Source organism: Cebus imitator, unplaced genomic scaffold (genome assembly GCF_001604975.1).
Source record: "Cebus imitator isolate Cc_AM_T3 unplaced genomic scaffold, Cebus_imitator-1.0 Scaffold30, whole genome shotgun sequence".
NCBI classification, from domain to species: domain Eukaryota; kingdom Metazoa; phylum Chordata; class Mammalia; order Primates; family Cebidae; genus Cebus; species Cebus imitator.
The window spans coordinates 9,737,753-9,763,669 of NW_016107345.1; the positions used below are offsets into that span (position 1 = coordinate 9,737,753).

Below are 25,917 nucleotides of genomic sequence, written 5' to 3' on the forward strand. Positions count from 1 at the left end.
TTTTTAGTAGAGACGGGGTTTCACCATGTTGACCAGGATGGTCTCGATCTCTTGACCTCGTGATCCACCCGCCTCGGCCTCCCAAAGTGCTGGGATTACAGGCTTGAGCCACCACGCCCGGCGAGGACATCAGCCTTCTTACTGGAGAAGGGCACTTCGACTTGGACTCTGTAATCTCATGACTCCTCATAACGCCACCATAAGCATATCACTCTCGCTTTATGGGTAAGAAATCTAAGGCCCACGGAGGTTATACAACTTACCAAAGGTGCTGCTACCAGGAGTGGAGAAGCAAGGATTCAATTCAAGCTGCCTGTTGGCTAAAACTGTGTTCTTTTCAGGACATCATTTAATTCCACATTATGGCTTTACAAAAACACTCCCTACTTACCGACTTGAGGTCATTTTAAAGAGACATAGAATAGAATCCATGAGGTCATTTTAAAGACACATAGAATAGAATCCATCCTCTTTTATGGTTTTGTTTTTTTTGAATGTCAAACTTAGATTTAGATCACCTGAGCTTTTTTCCTTATTTAACTCTGCTTTTTATCCTTACCGGCTTCCCAGTGTTTAAAAGATGAAAGTAAACAATTATTAAACATAGGAAGGAGCCACTTCCTAAGGCTATTCCAAAGACAGCAAAATAAATCTCACACTCAAAAAATAGAGAGAGAGAGAGACAGAGAGAGAGAGAGAGAGATGAAGGTGGCAGGGGGTGCAAGTGGGAAGAACTGAAGTAATAAACTGAAGAACAGTAAAACAAACAGTTATTCTGGTGTGACTCCTCACAAGACAGTCTGTACAATCTTCTCAGTGCAAACATGAGAGCCTACACCAAAGACACCAGGAGAGCAGCTTTAACATACTGCATTTGTAAGACATCTGCCTACAAGTTTGACTCTGGTCTTTCCAACAATTTAGATTCACAACACAGAGAGGAGCCATCTAAGAGCAGAGTGTAGAAAACCACAGGCACTATGGCAAACAATTTGCAGAAATTATTTATATTAATCACAGAAACAATTACTTTCCTAACATCAGTGATGATGGAGGAGGAACTTGCATGAATAACTCCAAATACTGGATATGCCAGCTGTCATTTATTTTGGGTTCTAGAATATCTTCTGAGAGCTTATGACTTTCATAATTAAGACTATATAAAGCTAATAAGACTAACTTCAGTTTCTGCAATTGGAAGTCTCACTCCTTGAGAAAGAGAGAAAAAGAAAGGTAATCAGAAAGCCTGCTGACGCTGGGCCTGAAGGACACACAGGCTGGGGACCAGGTGAAAGTAACCCTGACTCTCTTATCTTTAATCTCTAAGGGAGGATATTGCTTACCATGTTGGAACTTGGAACTGACAATTTAGAATCCTCTGAGTCACTCAACCTTCCAAATGCCCACTGCCAATTGCTTTTTAAATGCAGTGAATGACATGAAAAAATTTGCATACTGGAGCTATAAACTAGTGTCACTTTCCAAGAGAAAGGGCAGCCCATATACTATAACTAAAAACCAGAATAGCATAAATACACCACTGTGGAAGCACGGCAAAGCAGAGAGTGGTGTCTTGATGCAATTGTGAGGAAGGGGCTATATGGAGTCAAGATGAATTTTAAAAACCATAGAATTTAAAATCATGTACCCAGATGTAAAACTACTTGTATGAGGAAGGAGCTAGAGTTTATTAATAGTGTCTAGGGGTTCAGTGGCTTTTCAGTTGTTATTTTATATTGTTGAGGAGATTGTTTGTGGTTGAATTTTAAAATTGAGATGACCATACTTGCTTTGGCAGTACATATACTAAAATTGGAAAGATATTGGGAAGATTAGCATGACCTCTGCATGAGAATGACATATAAATTCATGAAGTGTTCCATATTTTGTTTAACATTTCTGTAGACACTGGGGACTACTGGGTGTGAGGAGGAACAAGGGGTGAAAACTAACTATTGGATGCTATCAGGCTCACTACCTGGATGATGAGATCAGTCGCATCCCAAACCTCAGAATCACAAAACATACCCACGTAGCAAACTTCCGCGTGTACCCCTGAATCTAAAATAAAAGTTGGAAATTATAAAAATAAAATATAGTAAAAATAAAATTGAGATGACCGAAGAGATCATTTAAAAAACACAAACGCACTGCAAGTGCTTCTAGGCTTTGCTCTTACCTGTATCCATCTCATCCACATTGCTGAGGAAGTCCTCTGGAGTTGTGGGGACACTGTAGCACCCTAACCCCAGGCCACTGTCAGTGCTCTGCTCCCTTGAATGATATGGTCCTCTGCAAAAGATGGAGAAACTTCAACGTGAGCCCACTAAGTAAATCTCAAAATTAAAACAAAGTCACAAAAGCTCTAAACTAGTGTAACTGTGCCATTCTGCCCAATTTTCCAGGTTGGGCAGGAAGGAAAGCTGACTCCAATTCCCTTTAATTTTAAAATGTATAAACTCATGAAAATGAAAGTAATCATGTGTGGTCATTCACAATAAATTGACATTGACTTCCTTTTCACCTCAAATGAACCATTTGAACATTCTTCTACATACAGAGTATGACACCATTTATGTAAGACTTTTTAAAAAACAAAAACAATGTTGAATATTGCTTATGGATACACAGACTAACAGGCAGTAAGAGCTATAAAAATCTATGTGATGGACACACACCACTTTCTGAAAATGGTTACCACTGGGAACAAAAGGGAAAAGAAATGAAATTTCAGTGGTTGGGGGATGGGCTCAAATATTAATTATAATCTTTATTTATTAAAAATAAGACTGGATGAAAATATGGCAAATCTGGGTAATGGGTACATGGGTAACTCATGTTATTCTTTCTACTTTTCTGTATTTCAAATACTTTAAAATCCACAACTTTAAAACTCCATTACTTATTATTTCAGCTACTGTTTGTTTTTATCTCTATCTTTAATAATGTTCATAATTGTATTTGTTTGCTTGCCAGATGCTTCTGCAAGGGCAGAAGAAAAGTCATAGGAAATAGAGCATTGCCCTTTTTATTTGATTTAAAAACTACTTTGGCTCATGAAGATATTTCTGGCTAAATTCTCTTTCCCTTTTGCTCCTTTGTTTTAATTACTTTTTAAATTGTGAAATAGTTTTAAACTCACATAGAAGATGCAACAAGAGTACAGAGAATTCCCATGTACCCTTCCTTCACCAGCTTCCCCAGTGATAACATCTTACATAACCATAGTGCAGTTACCAAAACCAGACTGTAGAATACTATTAAGTAAACTATAGACCTTACTCACATTTCACCCTGAACATCATCTTAATTGTTCTGTTCTCAATTTGCCATACAGCATGCTTTTATCCCCTATTGGTTACATAAAACCACAAGATTCTTCCAAGTACAAGTACTAGACAACACCATCGTGTTTAAATTATAGGTTCACGCCTATTTTCAAATTCTTAACTAGGGATTTACTCTGTATTATATCACCAGTTTTTTAATTGGGGAATTTTTTTTAAATGTGGATGATTTTCCTTGCTTTACTTTTTTCTGCCAGCTCCTCCCACTTCCTTCCTTTATTTTCACCCTCCACCCTCAAGCTCCCCACCTCTTCCCAATATAAACAAAGATCCTGCTCTAGTCTAGATCACATAATAAAGAGAGCAAAATAAGTGTGCCCCAAATATTAACTTACCCATTGAGGAAAGGATCTGAGCTGTTATTAGTGATGGATCTCATGTCTGGGGTCATGGCGGGCGGATTGACAGCAGCCTGAACTGGGGCAAGAGTCTCAGCTTCCATGGGGAGCTGTCGACAGAGGGCAGCTTCCTACAGAAGGAACAACAGTCAGAGTGGGAAGCAAGAGTCATTCACTCATTGTCACAAACCGTGGAGCAGAGTGTACTTCACATCAAAACTTTTCACCAAATACAAAGCACTGTGTATTTACTTCCAGTAAGTCAAAATCACCAGGCAACCGTTAGTATTCTTTCTCTGAAGAAAGTCTTACAGACTAAGTCACTTCACATTCACAAAGTTAATGGGAAGCTCAGCTATTATCTGACCTAAGGGCACTTAATGTTGCAATCCTCCCACCCATGCAATTATTTAAGCACCCAAATCATAGAAAGTCCTCTCAAAACACTTTCTCAGAGACAGGGCTATTTCTATCTCAGGTTCTCAAACCAAATCTACATCAATCAAAGCAATCAGACTCCTCTGGACTATAAGGTACATTCTGGTCTTTGCCACTTACAGGCCAATAAAACTGTGGGATTACAGAGTCCAGGCTCTAAATTGCATCTGGCAGTTTTACGGTTACAGGCAGGAAAGCAAAACAATGAGTTGAAAAGTTTGCTTTAAAAAGTCAATCAGTGGCCAGGCATGGTGGCTCACAGCCATAATCCCAGAACTTTGGGAGGTCAGTGTGGGCGGATCACCGGAGCCCAGAAATTCGAGACCAGCCTGGGCAACATGGTGAAATGCTGTCTTTACAACAAATACAAAAATTAGCTGGGCATGTTGCTACTTGGGAGGCTGAGGTAGGAGGATCCCTCATGCCTGGGAGGTTGAGACTAAAGTGAGCAGAGATCACACCGCTGCACTCCAGCCTGGGTGACAAAGTGAGACCGTGTCTCAAAAAAAAAAAAAGTCGACCCATTTGACTACTTTGTCGACTAAAATTCTGGAGCTGGGGAACCATGTAGATCCAATCCAAATCCCACAGACAAGTAACTGTTTCATAGCATATGGATTTCATTAGCAAAAACAAATAATACAAGCATTATTTTATAAAAGCTAGCATTACGTTGCCAAGAAGAGTCAATCCAAAAGGCTACAAATTTACTGACTGCAATTATTTCCTCTAGGTATAATCTCCAGGAGTCTCTCCATTTTGACAAACATGACCAGACATCAAATTCCTTTCAAATTTGCTGCTGTTTCCAGAAAAGAATACTTTTGTATGTTTACACTTGCATCCCAAACCAAGGTTAGGCCTTTCCCCATATTTATACCTATCAGTTTCCCACTTTCCATGCTGAAGTCATTGGTCTCACCATCCCTCAAACCCTAAAACCATGGCTACAATGGCAAACAGAACACTTAGGACTTCTAAGTTACAGTATCTTTGTTAGATCTCTTCTAGCCCTAACATGCTGTGACTTCAGAGCGTAAATGCTGTCTAGACAAGTCCTAGTGAAGTCATCGGCTATAAAAATTTTCAGTTACTAGAGTTCATTGTGCTGCTACAAACCATGAGAGACCTGATTGATTTTTTTTATACTGTACTGTTAACTTATACTGAAATAAATCTTCTAGCTGGAAAGGGTCTTTGGCTCACTTCTGTTAATCTAGATTGCAAATAATCAGAATACTTAACAAACAAATTTTGTTCAGGAATCTATAAAAAGCAAACTGAAAAACATGGAGATTTTGGTAAAAAGATTTCAACCATCATCTAAATCTTGGAAGTGCCTTCTGAATAAACCTAGAAAAATCAAATTATTTTCTGATAGTTGTTTTTAACATGGCAGGCAAGGTGCATTAGAAACGATATTATCCAGCCAAAGTTCTCCTGAAAGGCTCAGAAGGAACAACAGAGATTGAATCTGACATAAAAAGCCTGGACCCCAGCAGTCCCCATCCCTCACGTACACTTACACACCCTGAGCCACAGTTTGAACATTGTATCTGGTCAATGGTAAATTTCTAGTACTTTATTAACCATAAATGCAAGAATCTTTTGACTAATAACCCTCATTATCCATTAACACAAGTTTTACTAGACTCTTACATTTTTCAACCATTCTGAATAAATATGGGAGTTTACCTATAAATAAATATACTTTTAATATAAAAGTTGATGAGATGGCTGTATTCCTTTCTATTTGACAAAACTTTGTCAACATATGTCTTAAGAATACAAGTTGAGGGTGCAGTGGCTCACACCTGTAATCCCAGCACTTTGGGAGGCTGAGGAGGGCAGATCATGAGGTCAGGAGTTCAAAACCAGCCTGGCCAACATAGTGAAACCCTGTCTCTACTAAAAATGCAAAAATTGTTTGGGCATGGTGGCACATGCCTGTAGTCCCAGCTACTCAGGAGGCTGAGGCAGGAGACTTGCTTGAACCGGGACCAGGAAGGCAGAGGTTGCAGTGAGCAGAGATTGCACCACTCCATCCTGGACTACAGAGTGAGACTCCATCTCAAAGAAAAAGAAAAAAAGTTGAATGTGCACTTTCCAGGAGTTCTAAATTTAGATATAGTGTAGACATAGTAAGAATCATTTCTAGAACTTCATGGGATTAAAAAAATACATTATATATAACATATATGAATCATTATCTGTAATGATACATAAAATTAAATTATAAAAACAAATATCAAAAATTAGATATAAACTAAATAATTCTAAACTTTCCTATTAATTTAAATTACTCCTAGCTATTTCCAGTAAATAAAACATAAAATAATGCTTGTGTGTGCCTAAAGATATAAATAAAATTTAAAGGATTATTTAGAATAACCAAAGCTGAAAAGCCTACGCTATGTTGGGGGAATGTTTCACTGTGCCGTTTCACATTTGTTCTACCTATTTTAAATTAAAGAGAACAGAAGTTCTATTCTCCAGCATTGCTGTTTCCCTAACTACCCTGAAGACTTCACCACCAAGTCATCCTAAGGGCAAATGCTGCCTTCTGTCTGTAGGGGGCTCACAGTATCACTTTCTACCTTCAACTGAGTAATAAATGACAGAAAAATCAGAAAGGGTGTTAAATGATGTACTAGGAATTATTATTATTATTATTATTATTATTATTGAGATGGAGACTTGCTGTTGCCCAGGTGGGAGTGCAGTGATGTGATCTCGACTCACTGCAACCTCTGCCTGACGGTTTCAAGCAATTCTTGTGCCTCAGCCTCCCAAGTGGCTGGGACTACAGGCATGTGCCACCACACCCAGCTAATTTTTGTATTTTTAGTGGAGATGTGGTTTCACCATGTTGCCCACACTAGTCTCCAACTCTTGGCCTCAAGTGATCTGCCCGTCTTGGCCTCCCAAATTGCTGAGATTACAGGTGTGAGCCACTGCACCCAGCCTGAATAATACTTTGAAATATAAATTAGGCCAGTCTGAGTTAGAAAGTTATTATTTATAATACAACACTTTATCTAAGATTATTCCAAAATCATTCTTGGGTCACAAGTTATTCCACACAGCAGCCAAAGTGAAGCTCAAGTGACCCCCTGCTCTAAAGCCACCTGCTTCCTGTTCTACCTGGATGGTAAACAGAAGCAGGTCCTCACTGTAGCCCACCACACCCTGCATGACAGCCCTGGCCACCCTTTCCTCCCATGTCTCCGATGTGCTCCCCTCCTTCACCCCCTTCCAGTCTCCTGGTTTCTCTGCTGCCCCTCCCCTTTCCTGCACCTGCACCAACTGTTCCCTTTGCTTGCAAGGTGTTCCTCGGATCTTCCTAAAGCTCATTCCCTCACTTCATGCCTGCCTCATATAGATGTCACCTCTTCAGAGATGTTCCTACCTCACCCCTGTCTAAAATGGCCTCACTCTTGTCATTTTCTATTTATTTATTTATGAGACCTAGTCTCACTCTGTCACTCAGGCTGGTGTGCAGTGGCGCAATCTCGGCTCACTGCAACCTCCACCTCCCAGGTTCAAGCAATTCTCTTCCTCAGCCTCCCGAGTAGCTGGGATTCCAGGTGCCCACCACCATCCCTGACTAATTTTTGTATTTTTAATAGAGGCGGGGTTTTACCATCTTGGTCAGGCTGGTCTTAAACTCCTGACCTTGTGATCTACCTGCCTTGGCCTCCCAAAGTGCTAGGATTACAAGGTGAGCCACCATGCCTGGCCCACCCTGTCATTTTCTATCTCTTAATCTGCATTAATTTTCCTCAGTGTAACCCAGGTCTTCATTCTCTGTCTTTCCGACTAGAATATAAGCTTTACAAGGGAAGGGGCCTTGTTTATCATGTTCACTCCTGTATCTTAACTAACTTAACAGTGCTAGGCATACAGTGGGTACTTGGAAATATAAACTAAGAATATTCAATCTTACCTCAACCACAAATATGAGTGAAATAATAGCCTATTGTATACAACCCAACTAGCCAGGTGTAGACTCCATCCTCAGGAAATGGTCCTGCTGCACTCTTTCCTGCCCCTAACATAGGATGAACAGGAGGGTCGAATGGTCAGGAGACAGATGCCTGAATTGGAACCCTGGTCCTGCTATCTGCCAGCAAGTTATTTAACTCTCTGATCTTCATTTTTAAAGTGGAGATAGTAAGAGCACCCACCCAAGAAAGCTGCTGTGATGATAAAGTGGGATAACACTACTACAGTGCCCAGCACTCAAGATCACATCATAAATGCTTAAGGAATTACTACTATTATTTCATTTTCTGAATTCCAGTCTCAAAAAACTAAAATAAACAATTTTAAAAGTCACACTGTCGGCTGGGAGCGGTGGCTCACACCTGTAATCCCAGCACTTTGGGAGCCTGAGGAGGGCAGATCATAAGGTCAGGAGTCCAAGATCAGCCTGGCCAACCTGGTGAAACCCTGTGTCTACTAAAAATACAAAAATTAGCTGGGCATGGTGGTGGGTGCCTGTAATCCCAGTTACTTGGGAGGCTGAGGCAGAAGAATTGTTTGAACCCGGAAGGCGGAGGTTACAGTGAGTCGAGATCGCACCACTGCACTCCAGCCTGGGTGACAGGGCAAGACTCTCTCAAAAAAAAAAAAAAAATAAACTGATAATATAGATGAATGTTATAATGTTCTACAACATGGGTGAATTTTAATCACAGTATCCATTGAGTGTCTATTAAGTCTAAAGCCAGAAGCTATATTGGTATGGGTGGGGGCACAAACTCTGCTTCCTATTCCTAGACCACAATGCCCCAGAAGACTCTCAGGGTGAGTGGGAGGTGACAGGGCAAGAAAAAAAAAAAAAAAAAAGTCACACTGCCATGTGGAACCGATCCACTTTAAGTGGTGAGAGGTTTCTTCCTGGACAGCTTTCACTTTGGAGGGATTAAACGAAAGTGTGAAATTCATCATAATGGTCACCAAGGCTAAGAAAACTTTTTTTTAAACAAGAGAGGTTTATAAACCATTTTTATATAACATAGAATTCATTCTGAATATAAATAGAAAATAATGAGATGTTTTATTTCCCTTAAATTTCATATGTAAGTTCTATATTTACAACTTTAAAAATTCTAGCCTTTTTTTTTTTTTTTTTTTTTTGAAAACACTTCCCTATTTCAACCCATGAACTGAAAGAGAAAAAGAGACAGTACAAAACCCAAGGTCTGAAAATAAAAGGGCTAACCTCACCAACATATTCCCATCCAAACAGGGGAGGATTTTTCTTTTTTTTGAGACACAGTCTTGCTCTGTCGCCAGGCTGTAGTGCAGTGGCGTCATCTCGGCTCACTGCAATCTCCACCTCCTGGATTCAAGCAATTCTCCTGCCTCAGCCTCCAGAGTAGTTGAGATTACAGGTGTGTGCCACCATGCCCAGCTTTGTATTTTTAGTAGAGACGGGGTTTCACCATGTTGGTCCGGATGATCTTGATCTTCTGACCTCATGATCTGCCCGCCTCGGCCTCTCAAACTGCTGGGATTACAGGCATGAGCCACCGCGCTTGGCCGAGGATTTTGTTTTAAACTAAATTTAGGTATAAAATTAAAGCCCAGACCCAGTAGGATTTGGACTGCCAGTGACATCCACTACCCTTGCGTGGGTAAAAATGAAAGGTAAACATCTGACTTAGACCAAACAGCAGCAGTCAAAATGGATGAAACTGAAGCAGTTAAAGCAAAGACAAAGACAGGCACTGGATGAAGTAAGCTTCCATGGAAACAGAGGGGTGACACTTGGCCAAGGCTGGGCGAGGGCATGACTCAAGGCCTCTGCCGTGGAGCACTGGTGGTACGGCTGTCTTCACTCAGCGCCTCATCCTTCCTCTGCTCCCTCTAGTCGAGGCAGGACAACAAACACTAAGCTGACTTGTCACTCATTTCCCACTGTGCTCCAACTAAACAGGTATATTCACAGATCCCTTCCAGGGTCCCCTCTGTGTCTACCTTACCCTCCAAACAAACCTTCAGTTTCCTAGACCAAGCTCAAAACCTGCTTTCCATCTCAAGAAGCAGGTCATTATTGCTTCTCTAGCTATTCCAACTGGCCTCTTCCTCCAATCAACCTTCAAGTGCAAGGCTGCATCCAGGTCCCTACCCAACACCTCACCTTATTGAAATTTTTACAAAGAGTGACCAGAGAACAATCAAGATAGAGAGGGGCCAGGGCATCACATCCTATAAAGAAGCGTGGGGCTATTTAACCAGAAGGGAAGACTAAAAGCACACAGTGGCTCTCAAACTATTAGTGTACTGTTACAGGAAAGAAGGAAGATCTCGTGTAGCCTAGATTTGAGGCAGATATGATGAAGGGCTTTCTAGTTACTTATTAGTTCAGGCAGGAACCTGTTTCTCAATTCTCCAGGCTATTAGCCACTAGAATTCTCAAACAGTAGTTGGGTGTTCAAATAGACATGTCCAGAGCTTGGCACAGGAAAGGCAGCATGGCCCAGGAGAAAAAATGTCTTTGCAACCAGAAGGATTGGAGTTCAAATCCCAGTTCAGCTACTGTATGTTGTGGCACCTTGAATTAAATTCTTAACCTTTCTTGATAGTTTGTTCATCTGGAAAAAAAAAAAGGTGGTTTCTAAGACTGACCTTGCTGGGCTGCTATAAAGATTAAACAGCATATTTGTGATGGACCTGGCACAGCAAGGCAGTCAACAGAACGAGCTGCTGATAGTGTTAAATGGTGTGGGAGGCAGAGATATTAGCTAAAAATTGCATATTGCTTATTGTGTGTGAAACACTGTTCTAAGCCCTTTAACATGTTATTTCATCTCATTCTTATGACAATCCAATTGTCTTCATTTTACAGATGAGGAAACTGAGGCCCAGAGTTAAGAGTGTGGCAAAGTCTCAGTGTGGCAGAGGAAAAAAAAAACTGAGGGTTGAGGTTGGCAGACCTCAAATTGTCAACCCTTTCACAACTGGCTGGGAGACTTGGGCAGGTTATTTCATTCTCTGAGCCTGTTTTCCCAGCTATAAAATAAAAACACCAACCCCTTTACCTCAGACAGTTCAGAGGAAATTTAATAAAACAGCTAGTTTAACTTTCCTGAACACAGTTTTCCTCCCTGAACAGGGCAACAGAATGAACTGGATGCATTTGATGATAGTTTTCAATGTATATGAGTGGAGCTCACATGCTAGGAATTCACAACCCACCAAGCAAAGCTATAAGTTCCGATTTTAAGGGCACTTTTCAGAAGGAAAGCTCTCCCTGCTAACCCTGCCCCAACTCTCCTCCGATAATTTTATTTTTTGTCTGTGTCCAAGCTTGGGGTGGAAAGACTTGCAAAATAAGGGCTTGAGAATCTCTTGGTGAGTTTGTGGTCATCTATCTAGCTCTCTGAAGTGAGTAATTATACGTGGGTTAAAAAACACCCTCTCCTAGCAGCTGGAGGATGGGTGGTGTGTAAAATAGCTGGAGAAGTATGGATATAAAAGACAAATGATAAGTGTGAGCTGAAGGTGTCCCTGGAAGCAAACCTCAGGCCTCCTATCCTCCCAGGTCACGGGCCTGCAGCTTGCCAGTGGAATAAACCAGCAGAGGAGGTGAGAAAGTAAACAGCAGCTGAAAGCATCCTGCAGCTCTGTCCCGCCTTGGCTGAGGGAGCACTCCGCCAGCCAGCTTCTACCCTCACCAGAAGGCACTTCAAAAGGGAAACAAATGACAATCAACTCTTCAGAGGCTGCTCTGTTTGATTTAATGTGTGTGGCCAGGGACTCTACAAAAATGGAAGATTGGATTGTTTTAATTATAAAGGGTGGGGTGACTAGAAAAAATGGGGGGAAAAAAGGACAATATTTTGAAATTCTAACATTAAAATAGTTATTCTGGATGCAGAGAAGTTGCTTTGTCTGCCAAAACCCTGAGGGACTTCAGAGGGAGGATGCTGAATTATTTGCCTTCTTTACGGGGAAAAAAAAGTACTGATGTATATCTCTTTTTAACCCTGTGCCAAGGGATTCTGAAATGCACTGTCACATTTCCCGGAGCCTCCCTTTTTGAAACAACTCGTCACTCATGCTCAGCTGCCAGATCGTCCCTATAAAAGAACTGTCTAAACTCCGATACTTTTAGGAGGGCATTTATTAAGTTTGTCATTATTATCTATGGTCTATTTGTTGCTCTTTTTATTCAGAGTGTATATAACAAACTGTATTGTTCCACAATTGGTTTCTGTTGTCTCTTCAAATCACATTAAGGAAAACATTATAATTTAGATATTCTTCTGTCTTCACTTAAAAAGAAGGCTGAGGCCTGATGCAGTGGCTCACGCCTGTAATCTCAGCACTTTGGGAGGCCGAGGTGGGGGGATCACTTGAGGCCAGGAGTTCAAGACCAGCCTAGGCAACATGACAAAACCCCATCTTTACTAAAAATACAAAACATTAGCCAGGCATAGTATTCCAGCTACTCAGGGGGCTGAGGCAGGAGAATCGCTTTAACCCGGGAGATAGAGGTTGCAGTGAGCTGAGATCGCACCGCTGCACTGCAGCCTGGGAGACAGTGAGGCTCTGTCTCAAAAAACAAACAACAAAAATGCTGAATGGATTTTGAAATGGAATATTTCTTCATATATCAATGATCTTATTAAAATCAGAAATAAGAAGTTGCTTTTACTTAGTGTAAACTTGGTGAACCCCCATTTTAAAACTATGCTCAATTTATATAACAGTTTTCAAATTTTATTTCATTTATTTATTTTAATTGACCAAAAATTGGCATGTATTTATCATGTACAACATGTTGTTTTGAAAAAAGCCTCCTTTTCAAAGGACTTGACTTGAAGGCTGGGCACAGTAGCTCATGTCTATAATGCCAGCACTTTGGGAGGCCAAGGCAGGCAGATCACTTGAGGCCAGGAATTCGAGACCAGCCTAGCCAATATGTTGAAACCCCGTCTCTACTAAAATATAAAAAATTAGCCAGATGTGGTGACACACACTTGTAATCCCAGCTACTTGGGAGGCTGATGCATGAGAATAACTTAAGTCTGGGAGGTGGAGGTTGCAATGAGCCAAGATCATACTACTGCACTCCAACCTAGGTGATGAAGTGAGACTGTGTCTCAAAAACAAACAAACAAAAAAGATTTGAATTGATACTATTACTCAACAACCAGGGCACCCTGGGACATTTTGGAAAACTGATTATTTCTGGGACATGTAGGCAAATAAAACACTTGACACAAGCTAGAATGGAAGCTTTGTGAGGGAACAGGCCATCTGTTTTTCACAGCCGTACATTTAATGCCTAGAGCATTTGTAAAACAAATACATGAATGAATGAACTTAAACAGCCAAGCTTATATGGAGGGATTTATAGATTCACAAAGTGTTAGCATACACGGACCTCTGCTATTCCAGTCAACTCTGAAACCTGATGCTATGAAATGCTTTTCTAAAAGTTAAATAGTCCCCTGTTCTGAAGCAAAGGCTATGAAATAGCCACCATTTATGCGTCGTGATCTGCTCCAATATGATGCTTTCCTAGCTCTCTAAATAGCTATTCTTTGCATGACAAAAAACAGGCCTCAGAAGCTTCCCCAGGCCAGTGCTGTTCACAGCCAGGTGTGTCCACCTCCAGGAGCCCTCTGTCAGGATGGCTGTGAGAGGTCGGCCAGCTGGCCCGCCTGGCCCCATGGCTGTCAAGGCCGGCAGAAATCCCACAGACCTGCCAAAAGGATTCCGGGGGGCCCCCTCTTTCCTTGTCCTTGTTGCCCTGACGACCAGAGGCCAGGCTTAGTCAGCATTTTTGTTTGACGAATTGCATTCTCCTGTCCTCCAACCCCCCCCCACCCCGCCAAAAAAAAAAAAAAAAAAAAAAGGTTGAGGGTAAAAGCAGGGCTGAATTTGCTTGGAAGTAACGGTTTCTCTACAAGGCAGCCCCGTAAGGGACAAGGAGGAAGGCTTTGAAACTTACTGTCTTCCAGGTCCTGGTCCTCGAAATTAAAATCTTCCAGACAGATGGCCACAAACCATTATATTTAAATGAATAATACACATGAAAAGAAACACTCACTTCAAGTAAAGCCATATGACTGTTTTCATGTCAAGGAATTGTTCCTTCAGATAAACAGGCACTGAGAAGCCTGTTTCTCAATGTCTTACCCGTGACTACAATTTCCCATTTCATTTGGTAAAGTTACAATCATGCCTTTTAGGCTACTGAGCAAATACTGCATTTTTAGTTGTAACAACAGAATATTCTGTAGTCATTGTGGGTGTGTGTGGCTCACGACATTTAAAAATTTATGTATGGCCTGTTGTAAAAATGATTCTAGGTGCTTGGAATGGGTACATACAAAGTCACAGCACAACTTCACGGCTGACACACAATGAACAAATGACTTTACAATATATTAAGAAGAGGTAACAAAACAGTATTAAAGTATGCTACCATTTTTGTTTTTTATAAAAACAAAGTAGGCCGGGTGTGGTGCCTCATGTCTGTAATCCCAACACTTTGGGAGGCCGAGGCGGTTGGATCACAAGGTCAGGAGATTGAGACCATCCTGGCCAACATGGTGAAAACCCATCTCTACCAAAATACAAAAAATTAGCCAGGCGTGGTGGCATGAGCCTGTAGCCCCAGCTACTCAGGAGGCTGAGGCAGGGGAATCGCTTGAACCTGGGAGGTGGAGGTTGCAGTGAGCTGAGATAGTGCCACTACACTCCAGCCTGGTGACAGAGCAAGACTCCATCTCAAAACAAACAAACAAAAAACAAAGTAGACAAACTGATACACATGATACATACAAGAAGACTAGAAAGAAATCACCAACCTATTTACAGCCACTCTTTCTAGGTAAGAGTATGAGTGACTGTAATTTTCTTTTTCGTTGTTTAGTATTTTATACATTCGTATCATAAACGTATAGTTTTGTCTTTCTGTGTGTGGCAATTAATTTTTATTCTTCTTTTTGTTTACATACAGAAAAATTCACTCTTTGTGGTATACATTTCTGAGTTTTGACAAATGCATAGAGCTGTGAAATAGCCACCACAATCACGACACAGGAACTGTGCCATCTGCCCCACAATTCCCTAGTGCTGCCCCTTTGGAGTCTACTCTTACTCTATTGCCAGCCCTGGCAAGCGCTCATCTCTTCCCTGTCCCTATAGTTTTGCTTTTCCAGAATGTCACATAAGTGGAATCATACAGGATGTAGTTTTGGGGGGAAGTCTGGCTTCTTGCACTTAATTTTAATCACAAAAATAACTCAGTAAAAAATTATTATTAATATTTTGAGATGGAGTCTTGCTCTGTTGCCCAGGCTGGAGTACAGTAACTCAATCTCAGCTCACTGCAACCTCCACCTCCCAGGTTCAAGTGATTCTCCTGCTTCAGCCTCCAGAGTAGCTGGACTACCGGCACCCACCATTACGCGAGCTAATTTTTGTATTTTTAACAGAGATGGGGTTTCACTACGTTGGCCAGACTGGTCTCAAACTCCTGACCTCAAGTGATCCACCTGCCTTGGTTTCCTAAAGTGCTGGGATTACATGCGTGTGCCACCACACATAGTCGAAAATTAAAATTTTTTTCAACTTAAAAAAACGCAACAGAATTTTAAGTTCCTTTAAAAATTAAAAATAAGGCCAGGAGCAGTGGCTTACTCCTATAATCCCAGAACTTTGGGAGGCTGAGGCGGGCAGATCACAAGGTCAGGAGTTTGAATCCAGTCTGGCCAAAGTAGTGAAACCCTGTCTCTACTAAAAAATACAAAAAATTAGCTGGGTGTGGTGGCAGGTGCCTATAATCCCAGCTATTTGGGAGACTGAGGTAGGAGAATCGCATGAACCCAGGAGGCGGAGGTTGCAGTGAGCCAAGATCGCACAATTGCACTCCACCCTGGGTGACAATGCAAGACTCTGTCTCAAAAAAAAATTAAAAAAAAAAAAAAAAAAAAAAAAAAAAAAAAGAAGGTAAGAGGAAGCAAATCTTCATAAGAATTCTTCAGTAAGAATTGCTTTCTTTTTTTTTCTAGAGTTGACATTTCTTTGGTGAACCCAAAATAGCCTCACAGCCTTTGGGAAATTCAGTAATAACAAAACTCTATCACAAACAAAAGGCTTCCTTCCACAAAAATTCAGTCTTTATGTCTTCCATGGTAGATGCCTGTTGACAGTGGGAAGAGCTCTACTTTCCTGATAAGGATATGCACTTTGGGCCCGGTGGGATCCCCTAATGCTCCCTGGTACCCCTCCACTAGGAGTGTCTACCACATTCCAAGATAATTCATCAATTATCAGACATAAGTAGCTCAGCTCTATTGCTCCAGTAGTCGATGCTAGATTGGAGGGACTGCATTTAAGGAAATTCTCCTACTTCAGAAGATTCCTTCCTTATCAGCAGAGATAGCAAAACTTACTGGCTCTTTTGATCCTAATTCTGTAGCTGTTCAACAGTTTGTTGATCTGAGGGGGTCACTGGAAAGCCAAAGGAGTATCTGATGCTCACTTTCACAGAACTCTGCTCAGGTGCATCTGGCCTCAGTTCCAGGAATGAAAGTCAAAGATGGTAGCCACTAGGCCCCTGTGAAGCAGGTAATGGTTTTAATTTACCCATCTGGCCACCAATTTGGATTAGAGTTAATTTTTTTTTCTACTAAAATACTAGTTTATCTGAAGGCAGCCACATCCCATTTACCTGTCTATTATTTTCTACTAAATAAATATTGACTGAATGAATGAATGAAGAAATAAAGGAATGAAGAAAGAAAAAAAATATGAGCTTCCATCCTGAAATAATGAAGGTTTGTTTGAGATTTGTAATCAAAGTTTCCTTAGAACCATTTTGTTAATATCCTAGCATGATTTCAATGCCAATGAGTTAACAGGTGATCCTTTGGCATTGTGGTATATATCAAATCATGCAACAAGGACCAAGGAGTTGTTTTTTTCATGACACAACATAATCAAACTCTATGCCTAGTGGGACAGTGACATAGCAGAAGGAAGAGGAAGAAAAATGAAGTAACACTTATATAGCACATTCTCCACAGGGACCTTTCAGATTCATCATATCATTCAAGAATGATAAAACTACAGACAGCAGTGATCATTTCTCAATAATTAGGGGACAGATACATCTACCAGGTTGGTATTAAATTTTGCCAACCTCCCTTTCTTTCTTTCTTTTTTTTTTTTTTTTTTTTTGTGTTTCTCTCTTTTTCTTTTTTTTTTTTTTTTTTTTTTTTTTTAGTTGGAGTCTTACTCTGTTGCCTGGGCTGGAGTGCAGTGGCACCTTTTCAGCTCCCTGCAACCTCTGCCTTCAGGGTTCAAGCTATTCTCCTGCCTCAGCCTCCCGAGTAGCTGAGATTACAGGCACCCACCACCACACCTGGCTAATTTTTGTATTTTTAGTAGAGACAGGGTCTCACCATTTGGCCAGGCTGGTCTGGAACTCCTGATCCGCCCGTCTCGGCCTCTCAAAGTGCTGGAATTATAGGCGTGAGCCACCGCGCCCAGCCTAATTTTTGTATTTTTAGTAGAGATGGGGTTTCTCCTTGTTCGTCAGGCTGGTCTCAAACTCCCAAACTCAGGTGATCCGCTCACCTGGGCTCCCAAAGTGCTGGGATTACAGGTATGAGCCATTGTACCTGGCCTATCCCTTTCTACTATGGAGAGAGAGCATAGCCTGGGGCCTTGCTCTCAGAGAGTCTCATTTGGTAGAAGGGCAGGTAGGTCTAGGCCTGCCTGCAGGGCATGGGCCCTGAGAAGACAAGCTGTACAATTAAGGCCGCCTGCAAGCAACAGGAGAGCCAGTGTAATTACAAACTGTCCCCTGAGCAAGGGATATTCAGGCAGTTGTTGACTACCCAGGACATAGGGGTAGGACAGAGAGAACAAACAGAAGTCTACAGATAATCTTTAAATCTCACCAGGACCCCCATTTCCCCCATCTCTCCAAATTCCTACCAGATGCTAGAAGGAAACTAAGCAAGTGAGCCAAAGATCACTTTTAATTCCAGTTGGTTTCCCTGCTGCTGCTGTAGCTTAGGTTCAAAAAGTGAAGCAGAGAATCACCAAAAGAGTTCAAAAAACCCACAAAGATGATACACCCGGTCCACACCTGAATACTGAATAACCAGGCATCCTGGCAAATGCCCCAGAAAATGATTATAGAACACTCCAAGGTTGGGCGCGATGGCTCACGCCTCTAATCCCAGCACTTTGGGAGGCTGAGGCAGGTAGGTCACGAGGTCAGGAGTTCAGGACCAGCCTGGCCAAGATAATGAAACCCCATCTCTAAAAACTTTAAAAATTAAAAAAAAAAAAAGAACACTCCAATGCTATTTATTATCTGGTCTTAAATCATATCTTTGACACTCAGGAGCATGCTGCTTCTGAATGGGAAAAAAAGCTGCCACGATTAAAAAGTCTAGTTAGACCTTTTTCTATACTCCCTAACAAAAATAAAAAGACATTAGAACACAAGAACCATCCATTCCACCATCCCATCTCCTCCTAACTACACACACCACACACACACCCCACATACACACCACACACACACACACACACACACACACACATACACAAATGCGCACGCAGAGTCAAGGCTGAACTATGTGAGCCTCTGTGAGCAAATCTGGACAGTCTTTTCTCCTGCTGTCATATACACTGCAATTGCTCACTATGATGCAGCAAAATGCCCCACATTCCGCAGCCTCCAAGGATCAGCATTTAAGGAACTTGGTGGCATTTCTGTAATATGAACCATCAGTACTACATCCTGGTTCAAAGGCACCTACAGCTGGAATAAAGGAAACAATTTGGAGCACTTTTCCCACTCCTTTTCAGAAATACTTTATGTGGGAAAGAAGGAGGAGTAGCAAGAGAAAGAGAAGCACACCTGCAAAAACAGAGAAGCAAGTTATCTTTGCAGGATGGTCACATCTTTATGTAGAAAAGAAGAAACTCACTAAAGCTCTAAAACTCATTTAAATACAAAACTGAGAATGTATAAAATGCTGTTGAAATACTGTTTGATTAACCCTACATTATAAAATAGAAACATTATTCCAAATAAAATTATTATTCAAAGACATAAAACCATTAATAATACAATTATTTTCCGTCAAGAAACATGATACTAGATATCTAAAATCAGTATAAACAACTGTTAGCCTGAAACAACCATGAAAGTTCAAACATAAATCCTCAGGGTAAAGGACACAACCATAATTACCTAATTATTAAGTTGTATTCCGCAAATTTGGAGGAAAGTTCAGCTGAGCAACAGAGCACAATTTATATTCATTTCCCTTATTTTTAAATACTATATCTGAGAAATGATTTTAATTTACCATGCATTTTTTTGAGACGGAGTCTCACTGTCGCCCAGGCTGGAGTCCAGTGGCGCGATCTCGGCTCACTACAACCTCCGCCCCATGGGTTCAAGTTATTTTCCTGCCTCAGTCTCCTGAGTAGCTGGGATTACAGGCATGTGCCACCACGCCTGGCTAATTTTTTTGTATTTTTAGTAGAGACAGAGTTTCATCATGTTAGCCAGGATGGTCTTGGTCTCCTGATCCTATGATCTGCCTGCCTCCACCTCCCAAAGTGCTGAAATTACAGGCATGAGCCACCACTCCCAGCCTACTATGCATTTTAAACCTCATACAATATAGATTTTTTATATCCTAGAATTTATTTGATGAGAAATATATTATTTATTTATGGAAGTCAATGTGTATTTTTGAAAGTATCAAATGTAGCTTTAAAAAAATAGTGTTTACCCTGATGTTCCCAGTCCTTTCCTCCAAGAAAGTTTTCTGGAATGTTAAAACTACTTATTTCTCTAATTTCTCTAAAGTAGCAAAAGGAAGTTATTAATTTATCTTGCTTCATGTGAGTCACAAAACAAAGTTTGAAAAGTTAGAACAATATACTGAAGCTTTTCTCCCCAAAATGTAGCCAGAGAAAAAGTATGAGATCTGCAAACATGGGTTATATGAATTTAGCAACACAGAAGAAAGAATTCTGCTCTTCCAGGACCAAGCCACTGAAACAGGGAGAAAGTTGTGGATTCTTTTAGGGATTCTCCTTTTATTTGTTTTTGAAATACAGCACTGAGCCTGACCCACAGAGGGCACACGGCAACATACTGCTGACTGGCAGAATGAAAAGTGAATGAATGGAACATGGACCAAAAGTGCCTGATTGATGCCCAGGCAGTTTTTGCAGAGCACTCTATCGAGTCCATATACAAACCATTTCCCAGCCAGGTGCAGTGGCTCACACCTGTAATCCCAACACTTTGGGAGGTTGAGGCAGGCAGATCACAAGGTCAGGCATTTGAAACTAGTCTGGCCAACATGGTTAAACCCTGTCTCTACTAAAAATACAAAAAAAAGAAAAGAAAGAATTAGCCTGGTGTGGTGGCAGGTGCCTGTAATCCCTGTAATCCCAGCTACTCGGGAGGCTGAGGCAGGAGAATTGATTGAATCCAGGAGGTGGAAGTTGTAGTGAGCCAAGATCGTGTCACTGCACTCCAGACTGGGCGACAGAGCGAGACTCCATCTCAAAAAACAAACAAACAAAACACCATTTTCCCTTCTCCTTCTCCCTTCAGCTTCCCTTTTTTTCATGCTCTGTGGTGGACCAAGATTCTTTGTCATTTCTTCTGAGGAAATGTCCACTCCACTAACTGCTTAAATGTGGGGGAGGGGGGTTCTCTGTGACTACCTTGACCAAGAGAGCATGGCAAAAGCTACTCCATGATCATTTCCAGAGCTAGGTGCCCAGAAACTGGCAACTCTCTCTTCCTGTCTCTTAGAATGCTTTTTCTTGAAAATCCAAGCTGCTATGTAATAAGCACCACTACTCTGAGATTGCCACATCATAGATCCCAGACTTTTGTTCCAGCTAAGCCCAGTCTTCCAGCAATCCTCACCATTGTGCCACCCACTTAGGTAATGCCATTGTGGACTATCCAGAAGAACCCACCTACCAGCTGAATACCACTAAATGACCTCAGTCAATGCCATGTAGAGCAGAAGAATAGCCCAGGTGAGCCCTTTCTAAATTCTGACCCACAAAATTGTGTGATATAATGAAATGGCTATTTAAGCAACTACATTTTGGGATAATTTGTTACACAACAACAGATCATTGGAACATGCTCTTGTCTCTCTATTTTCTCCTTTCTTTCCTTCTAAAGACTAGCAGTGGAAACCAAAGGCAGCCATGCTACTATAGCTCATCCTTGTACTCTTAAATTTGGTTCTGAAAATGCAGGCAGAACACTGAGAGTTTCAAGAAACTACATTATAATCAGGAGGCTTCCAGTAGGGCTTTGAGCCCCATTCTCTCTTCTTCTCTAGAAGCATTACCCTGAAGGTAAGCAGCTTTCTACCCATCAGCTTTGGCACCAAGGGCCAGGGAGCCTCCACCAGACACCACGGAAGGCCATACCTGCCTCATGAGCTCCTCTTGGCGCATTCGAATCCTTTCTCTCTCCATCTGGATTCTCTGAAGCCGCAGTTTCTGCTGCTGCTGCTGCTGAGTAGTCAGCGCATTGGGCATACTCATGAGCCCTGCGGGTGGGTTCTGAGTGGGGTGGTTCTGCTGGCTCAGGGTACTGGGGGCCATCTGCTGCTGGTGTTGGTGATTCATCACTGCAGGAGGGAAGAACATACAGGAGATTAATGACCAGGGCCCACAATACCTTATCAAAAATAGACCATCAGAATGTTTTGTGCTTTGTATGAGTATAGATTCCCGAGATTCCGTCCAAAGTACTTTCCTGTTAACCATTACTGTTTAAGTAATTATTACCTTAATTCAATTCATGGAGGCTTAAATACTGGCCCCAATCCTGACTCATCTAGTCTCGGCTTTTGTTTCTGTTAAAATCTCATTTGACACCTTCCCTGTCTAGAGTACTTTTAAGTCTTACATAGAACATAGTGGTCTAAGGCAAATTCCACAAAAGTTATCACAACTTATGAGCTAATTTCACCAGAACATTTCTCTCTCTCTCTCTCTCTCTCTCTCTCTCTCTCTGTGTGTGTGTGTGTGTGTGTGTGTAGTGTGTGTGTGTGTGTGTGTACTTTCTCAGTTAATTTGTGTATTTATGGCAGAGTTAAGGAGGGCATTCGATCTTTGGCACATGAACCATGAATTGATAAGCAACATGTAACAGAAAGCACCTCTCAGGAGCTGACATATAAGGAGGACTTCATACATCTGATTGAGAAAAAAATGTGCATTCAAAGGGAGAAATTAGTGAGAAAGAAATTACGCAGAAATGCTAAACATATTGTGACTGGATAAAGGCATGAGAAGTGTTTTAAATTTTTTAGAAAATATCTATCTGCATTTAACAACCAATGAAATTTCAGTATATGGAACTCCACTTTACAAAAATAATTTTAAAATCCTTAAATTCTATAATTGGTATTTCAACAAAAATGCATTTTAAAAAGTGCTAGTTTTTCTCAAAATTGTTTACCAGTCAAATTTGCTTAACTTTTCTGGGCAATGTCATGTAATCAGGAAAACCATGCTTTTCAGTCTACTACTTCCTAGGTCAGGGCCAAAGACAACAAAGTATAATTTTATATACTCACTTCATTTTTGAGAAAAAACTCTCAATTTTTGCTATATTTGGTATCATTAGCTTTAAAATATTTTGTAATATATGTATATTTTATAATATTTCACATGCATATATATATGTGTGTGTATATGTATATATTTTTAATAGAGACAAGGTGTCACTATGTTGATGCCTAGGCTGGTCTGTAACTCCTGGGCCCAAGCAATCCTCCCACCTTGACCTCCCAAAGTGCTGGGATTGCAGGTGGAAGTCACTGTGCTCAGTGGCTTAAGTTAAATATTTTTAATCTTCAGTTTGTTATGGATATTATATAGAAATATGATTTATAAGTAAATTTTCTTAAATGAATTTAAGTAGTCCAAACCTCTATATATTAATGTATGTATTAAATGCATAATATATGTGTATATTTGAAAGACATATATATATATTTGAAAGACAATACCAACACTGAAGGTTTTCTAGAGAAGAACAGATTTCTTTGAGGAAGAATTCCATGGCAGAGACTTCTCCAGGATGGAGGTGAAGGTGGGATAAAAATGTTCTTTTTTTATTCATATGCTCACTCAAATTATTATTGCAATTCCTGCTGTGTGTCACACACTGGACTTAAACTTGGAAAAATAGCTCCTGCCTTCATAAGAACTAATGGGCTGGTAGAAAGGAGTTATGAAGAAACGAGATGGATTTTTATGTGTGGCTTATGGAATGTGAAACTGTTAGGCTACATGAGGAACCTGAGAAACTAGTCCATCCTCTCATTTTATGGAACAGGGACTCTAACCCAGAAAGGTTAAGGGATGTGCCCTGGTTAGTGGCAAGTACAATCAAGACCAAAATCGAGATCCTCTTGTACCCCATGTAACTGTCCTTGGCCACCTTCTGTCGCATCTTAGACTGAAGAAAAGGAACAACTGCTGAAGCCTGAGAGCAACCCTGTAAAGACAGTCTGCCTTCATTGTTTGCAAGAAAGTACACACATAGCAGGTCATCAAAATAGAGACCCAAATGTTGCTTGGGTTGCTAAGAGGAAGGGCTCGAGGACAGCCTGGATGGATTTACAACTCTGAGCCCAATAACATGCTAGTAAAAGGGAAGATATCAGAGTATATTGCCTAGACAGCCTAGGTTTCCGTCTTAGAATTAAGCCCATCACCAAGGACTCTCACCTCCTGGCACAATCCCAGGTACTCAGGGAAAGCTCAGGAAACGATCTGGTGAATGAGTAAAACCAGCTGGCATTGCTTATGCTCTTAGATTAAGAACAGGAGAAAAAGTAGTCTTGACTGATGCCAAAAAACCTGAAATGAGTATTTCACTTCTAGAGCTTGTTACAGTATAATTACAACCTCTACTTGAAGGCCTGGGGTGGGAGGTAAAGGATTGTGCACAGGTGGTGTCATAGGGAAAAAGTTATCTTAAATGCAGATTCAAGGAAGACAAAATCCAGACACCCAGAAGGGTTTAATTCATGATACCTATTTCAAGCCAGGAAAGAGAGGCACAGACGGAAGAATGATAATTATTTCAAGAAACAGCCATTTCTGAACATTCTATAAAAGTATGTTCTTATTAGTAGCTATACTTAATATGGTAGTGTCTGATATAACTACTATAAACAAAAAAGATGCCCAATAGTTTCGATATCAGAAATCCCCAGGTTAGGAAAAAAGAAAGGCTTCAAAGGTGCAGATTGTTAATCCTATGTTGTTGTTTTGAGACAGAGTGTTGCTCTATCGCCCAGACTGGAGTGCCGTGGTGCAATCTCGGCTCACTGCAACCTCTGCCTCCCGGGTTCAAGCAATTCTCCTGTCTCAGTCTCCCGAGTAGCTGGGATTACAGTCATCCACCACCCTGCCCCGCTAATTTTTTTATTTTTAGTAGAGACAGTTTTTGCCATGTTGGCCAGTCTGTTCTCCAACTCCTAGCCTCAAGTGATCCACCTGCCTCAGCCTCCCAAAGTGCTGAGATTACAGGCATGAGCCACCATACCCGGCCTTATGTTAATTTTTATAACTTAGACACTTTGAAAAATTTAAAAACTAACTCAGGCCTGGTAATTTACTGACATGAAAAATTCTAGTAGGACTATTATCAGTCACTTAGGTAGATAGACTGCTCTTGTAGGTATCCGAAATGCTCCATTCGGCTTACTCACAAGCAGAATGTACTGTGTTACTCAAAGCCACAGAGCAACCAGGTACTGCTCAGCAGATTTTATTAATATCTGAATCCTAATCTGGGGGAGTTTCAGACTTGCAGAAGAGCTCTTCCCAAGCTACACCTATATGAGTCTTCAAAACACTAGCCCCTACGAGAGAGATTCACAGGAAGTAATGGTGGAGACATTGGTTTTTTTTCCACTTAATTCAGATTTGATCATTCAGACTAAACATCTCTCATTATTAACTGTAGAGTCTGGAAAAGAATGGAACTTAGATGATAGTTTTCTTTTCAAAGTAAAGCACATTCCAACAGAGCAGTTTGTACAAGGATATTCACAACAGTATTGTTTATAGTTTCAAAAGATTAAGAATGCTCTTAATGTCCATCAGTGGGAGATGTGATCCATCATTTAGAGAAATTCTATATGATGATTCCAATGTTTCTTAGAGATTGTCCAGGAGGGGAAAAACCCAAAGGACAGAGCTGTATGATGAGCATGCTATTATTTGTGGCGAGAAAAGGTGGGGCATATTATGCCTGTGCAGCAAATCTCCAAAGAGATTTCTCCACCTGAGACTGGCAACATTGAGTACCTCTGCAGAAGAAACTGGGTATTGGGGATGGGAGAGCTTTCTTTTCCTTTTCTGTACTATTTCAAGTTTTTCTGCATGAATTTATCATTTACTGTAAAACATAAGTGAAAATTAAAAAGCATAAAACAAAGGTCAGGTGTGGTGGCTCACGCTTATAATCCCAGCACTTTGGGAGGCTGAGGCAGGCTGATTACCTGAGGTCAGGAGTTCGAGACCAGCCTGACCAACATGGAGAAACCCTGTCTCTACCAAAAATACAAAATTAGTCGGGCATGGTGGTACATGCCTGTAATTCCAGCTACCTGGGAGGCTGAGGCAGGAGTATCTCTTGAGCCCAGAGGCAGAGGTTGTGGTGAGCTGAGATTGCGCCACTGCACTCCAGCCTGAGCAACAAGAGGGAGCTCTATCTCAAAAAA

At 41.0% G+C, this 25,917-nt stretch overlaps 1 protein-coding gene and 1 non-coding gene across 2 annotated transcripts in view; one reads left to right on the plus strand and one right to left on the minus strand.

The window, feature by feature from the left end:
• WWTR1 (WW domain containing transcription regulator 1) overlaps positions 1 to 25,917 on the minus strand; it is a 152,428-nt gene that overhangs the window by 3,552 nt on the left and 122,959 nt on the right. Inside the window, exons 4-6 of the mRNA XM_017523833.2 lie at positions 21,596 to 21,798; positions 3,683 to 3,816; positions 2,180 to 2,292 (exon numbers count right to left, since the gene is read on the minus strand). Of these exons, the coding sequence (XP_017379322.1) occupies positions 2,180 to 2,292; positions 3,683 to 3,816; positions 21,596 to 21,798 (450 nt within the window). The remainder of the gene's footprint in view (positions 1 to 2,179; positions 2,293 to 3,682; positions 3,817 to 21,595; positions 21,799 to 25,917) is intronic.
• LOC119470425 lies at positions 1,783 to 1,889 on the plus strand. The gene has a single exon (XR_005199327.1). It is a non-coding gene; the product is annotated as a U6 spliceosomal RNA (small nuclear RNA).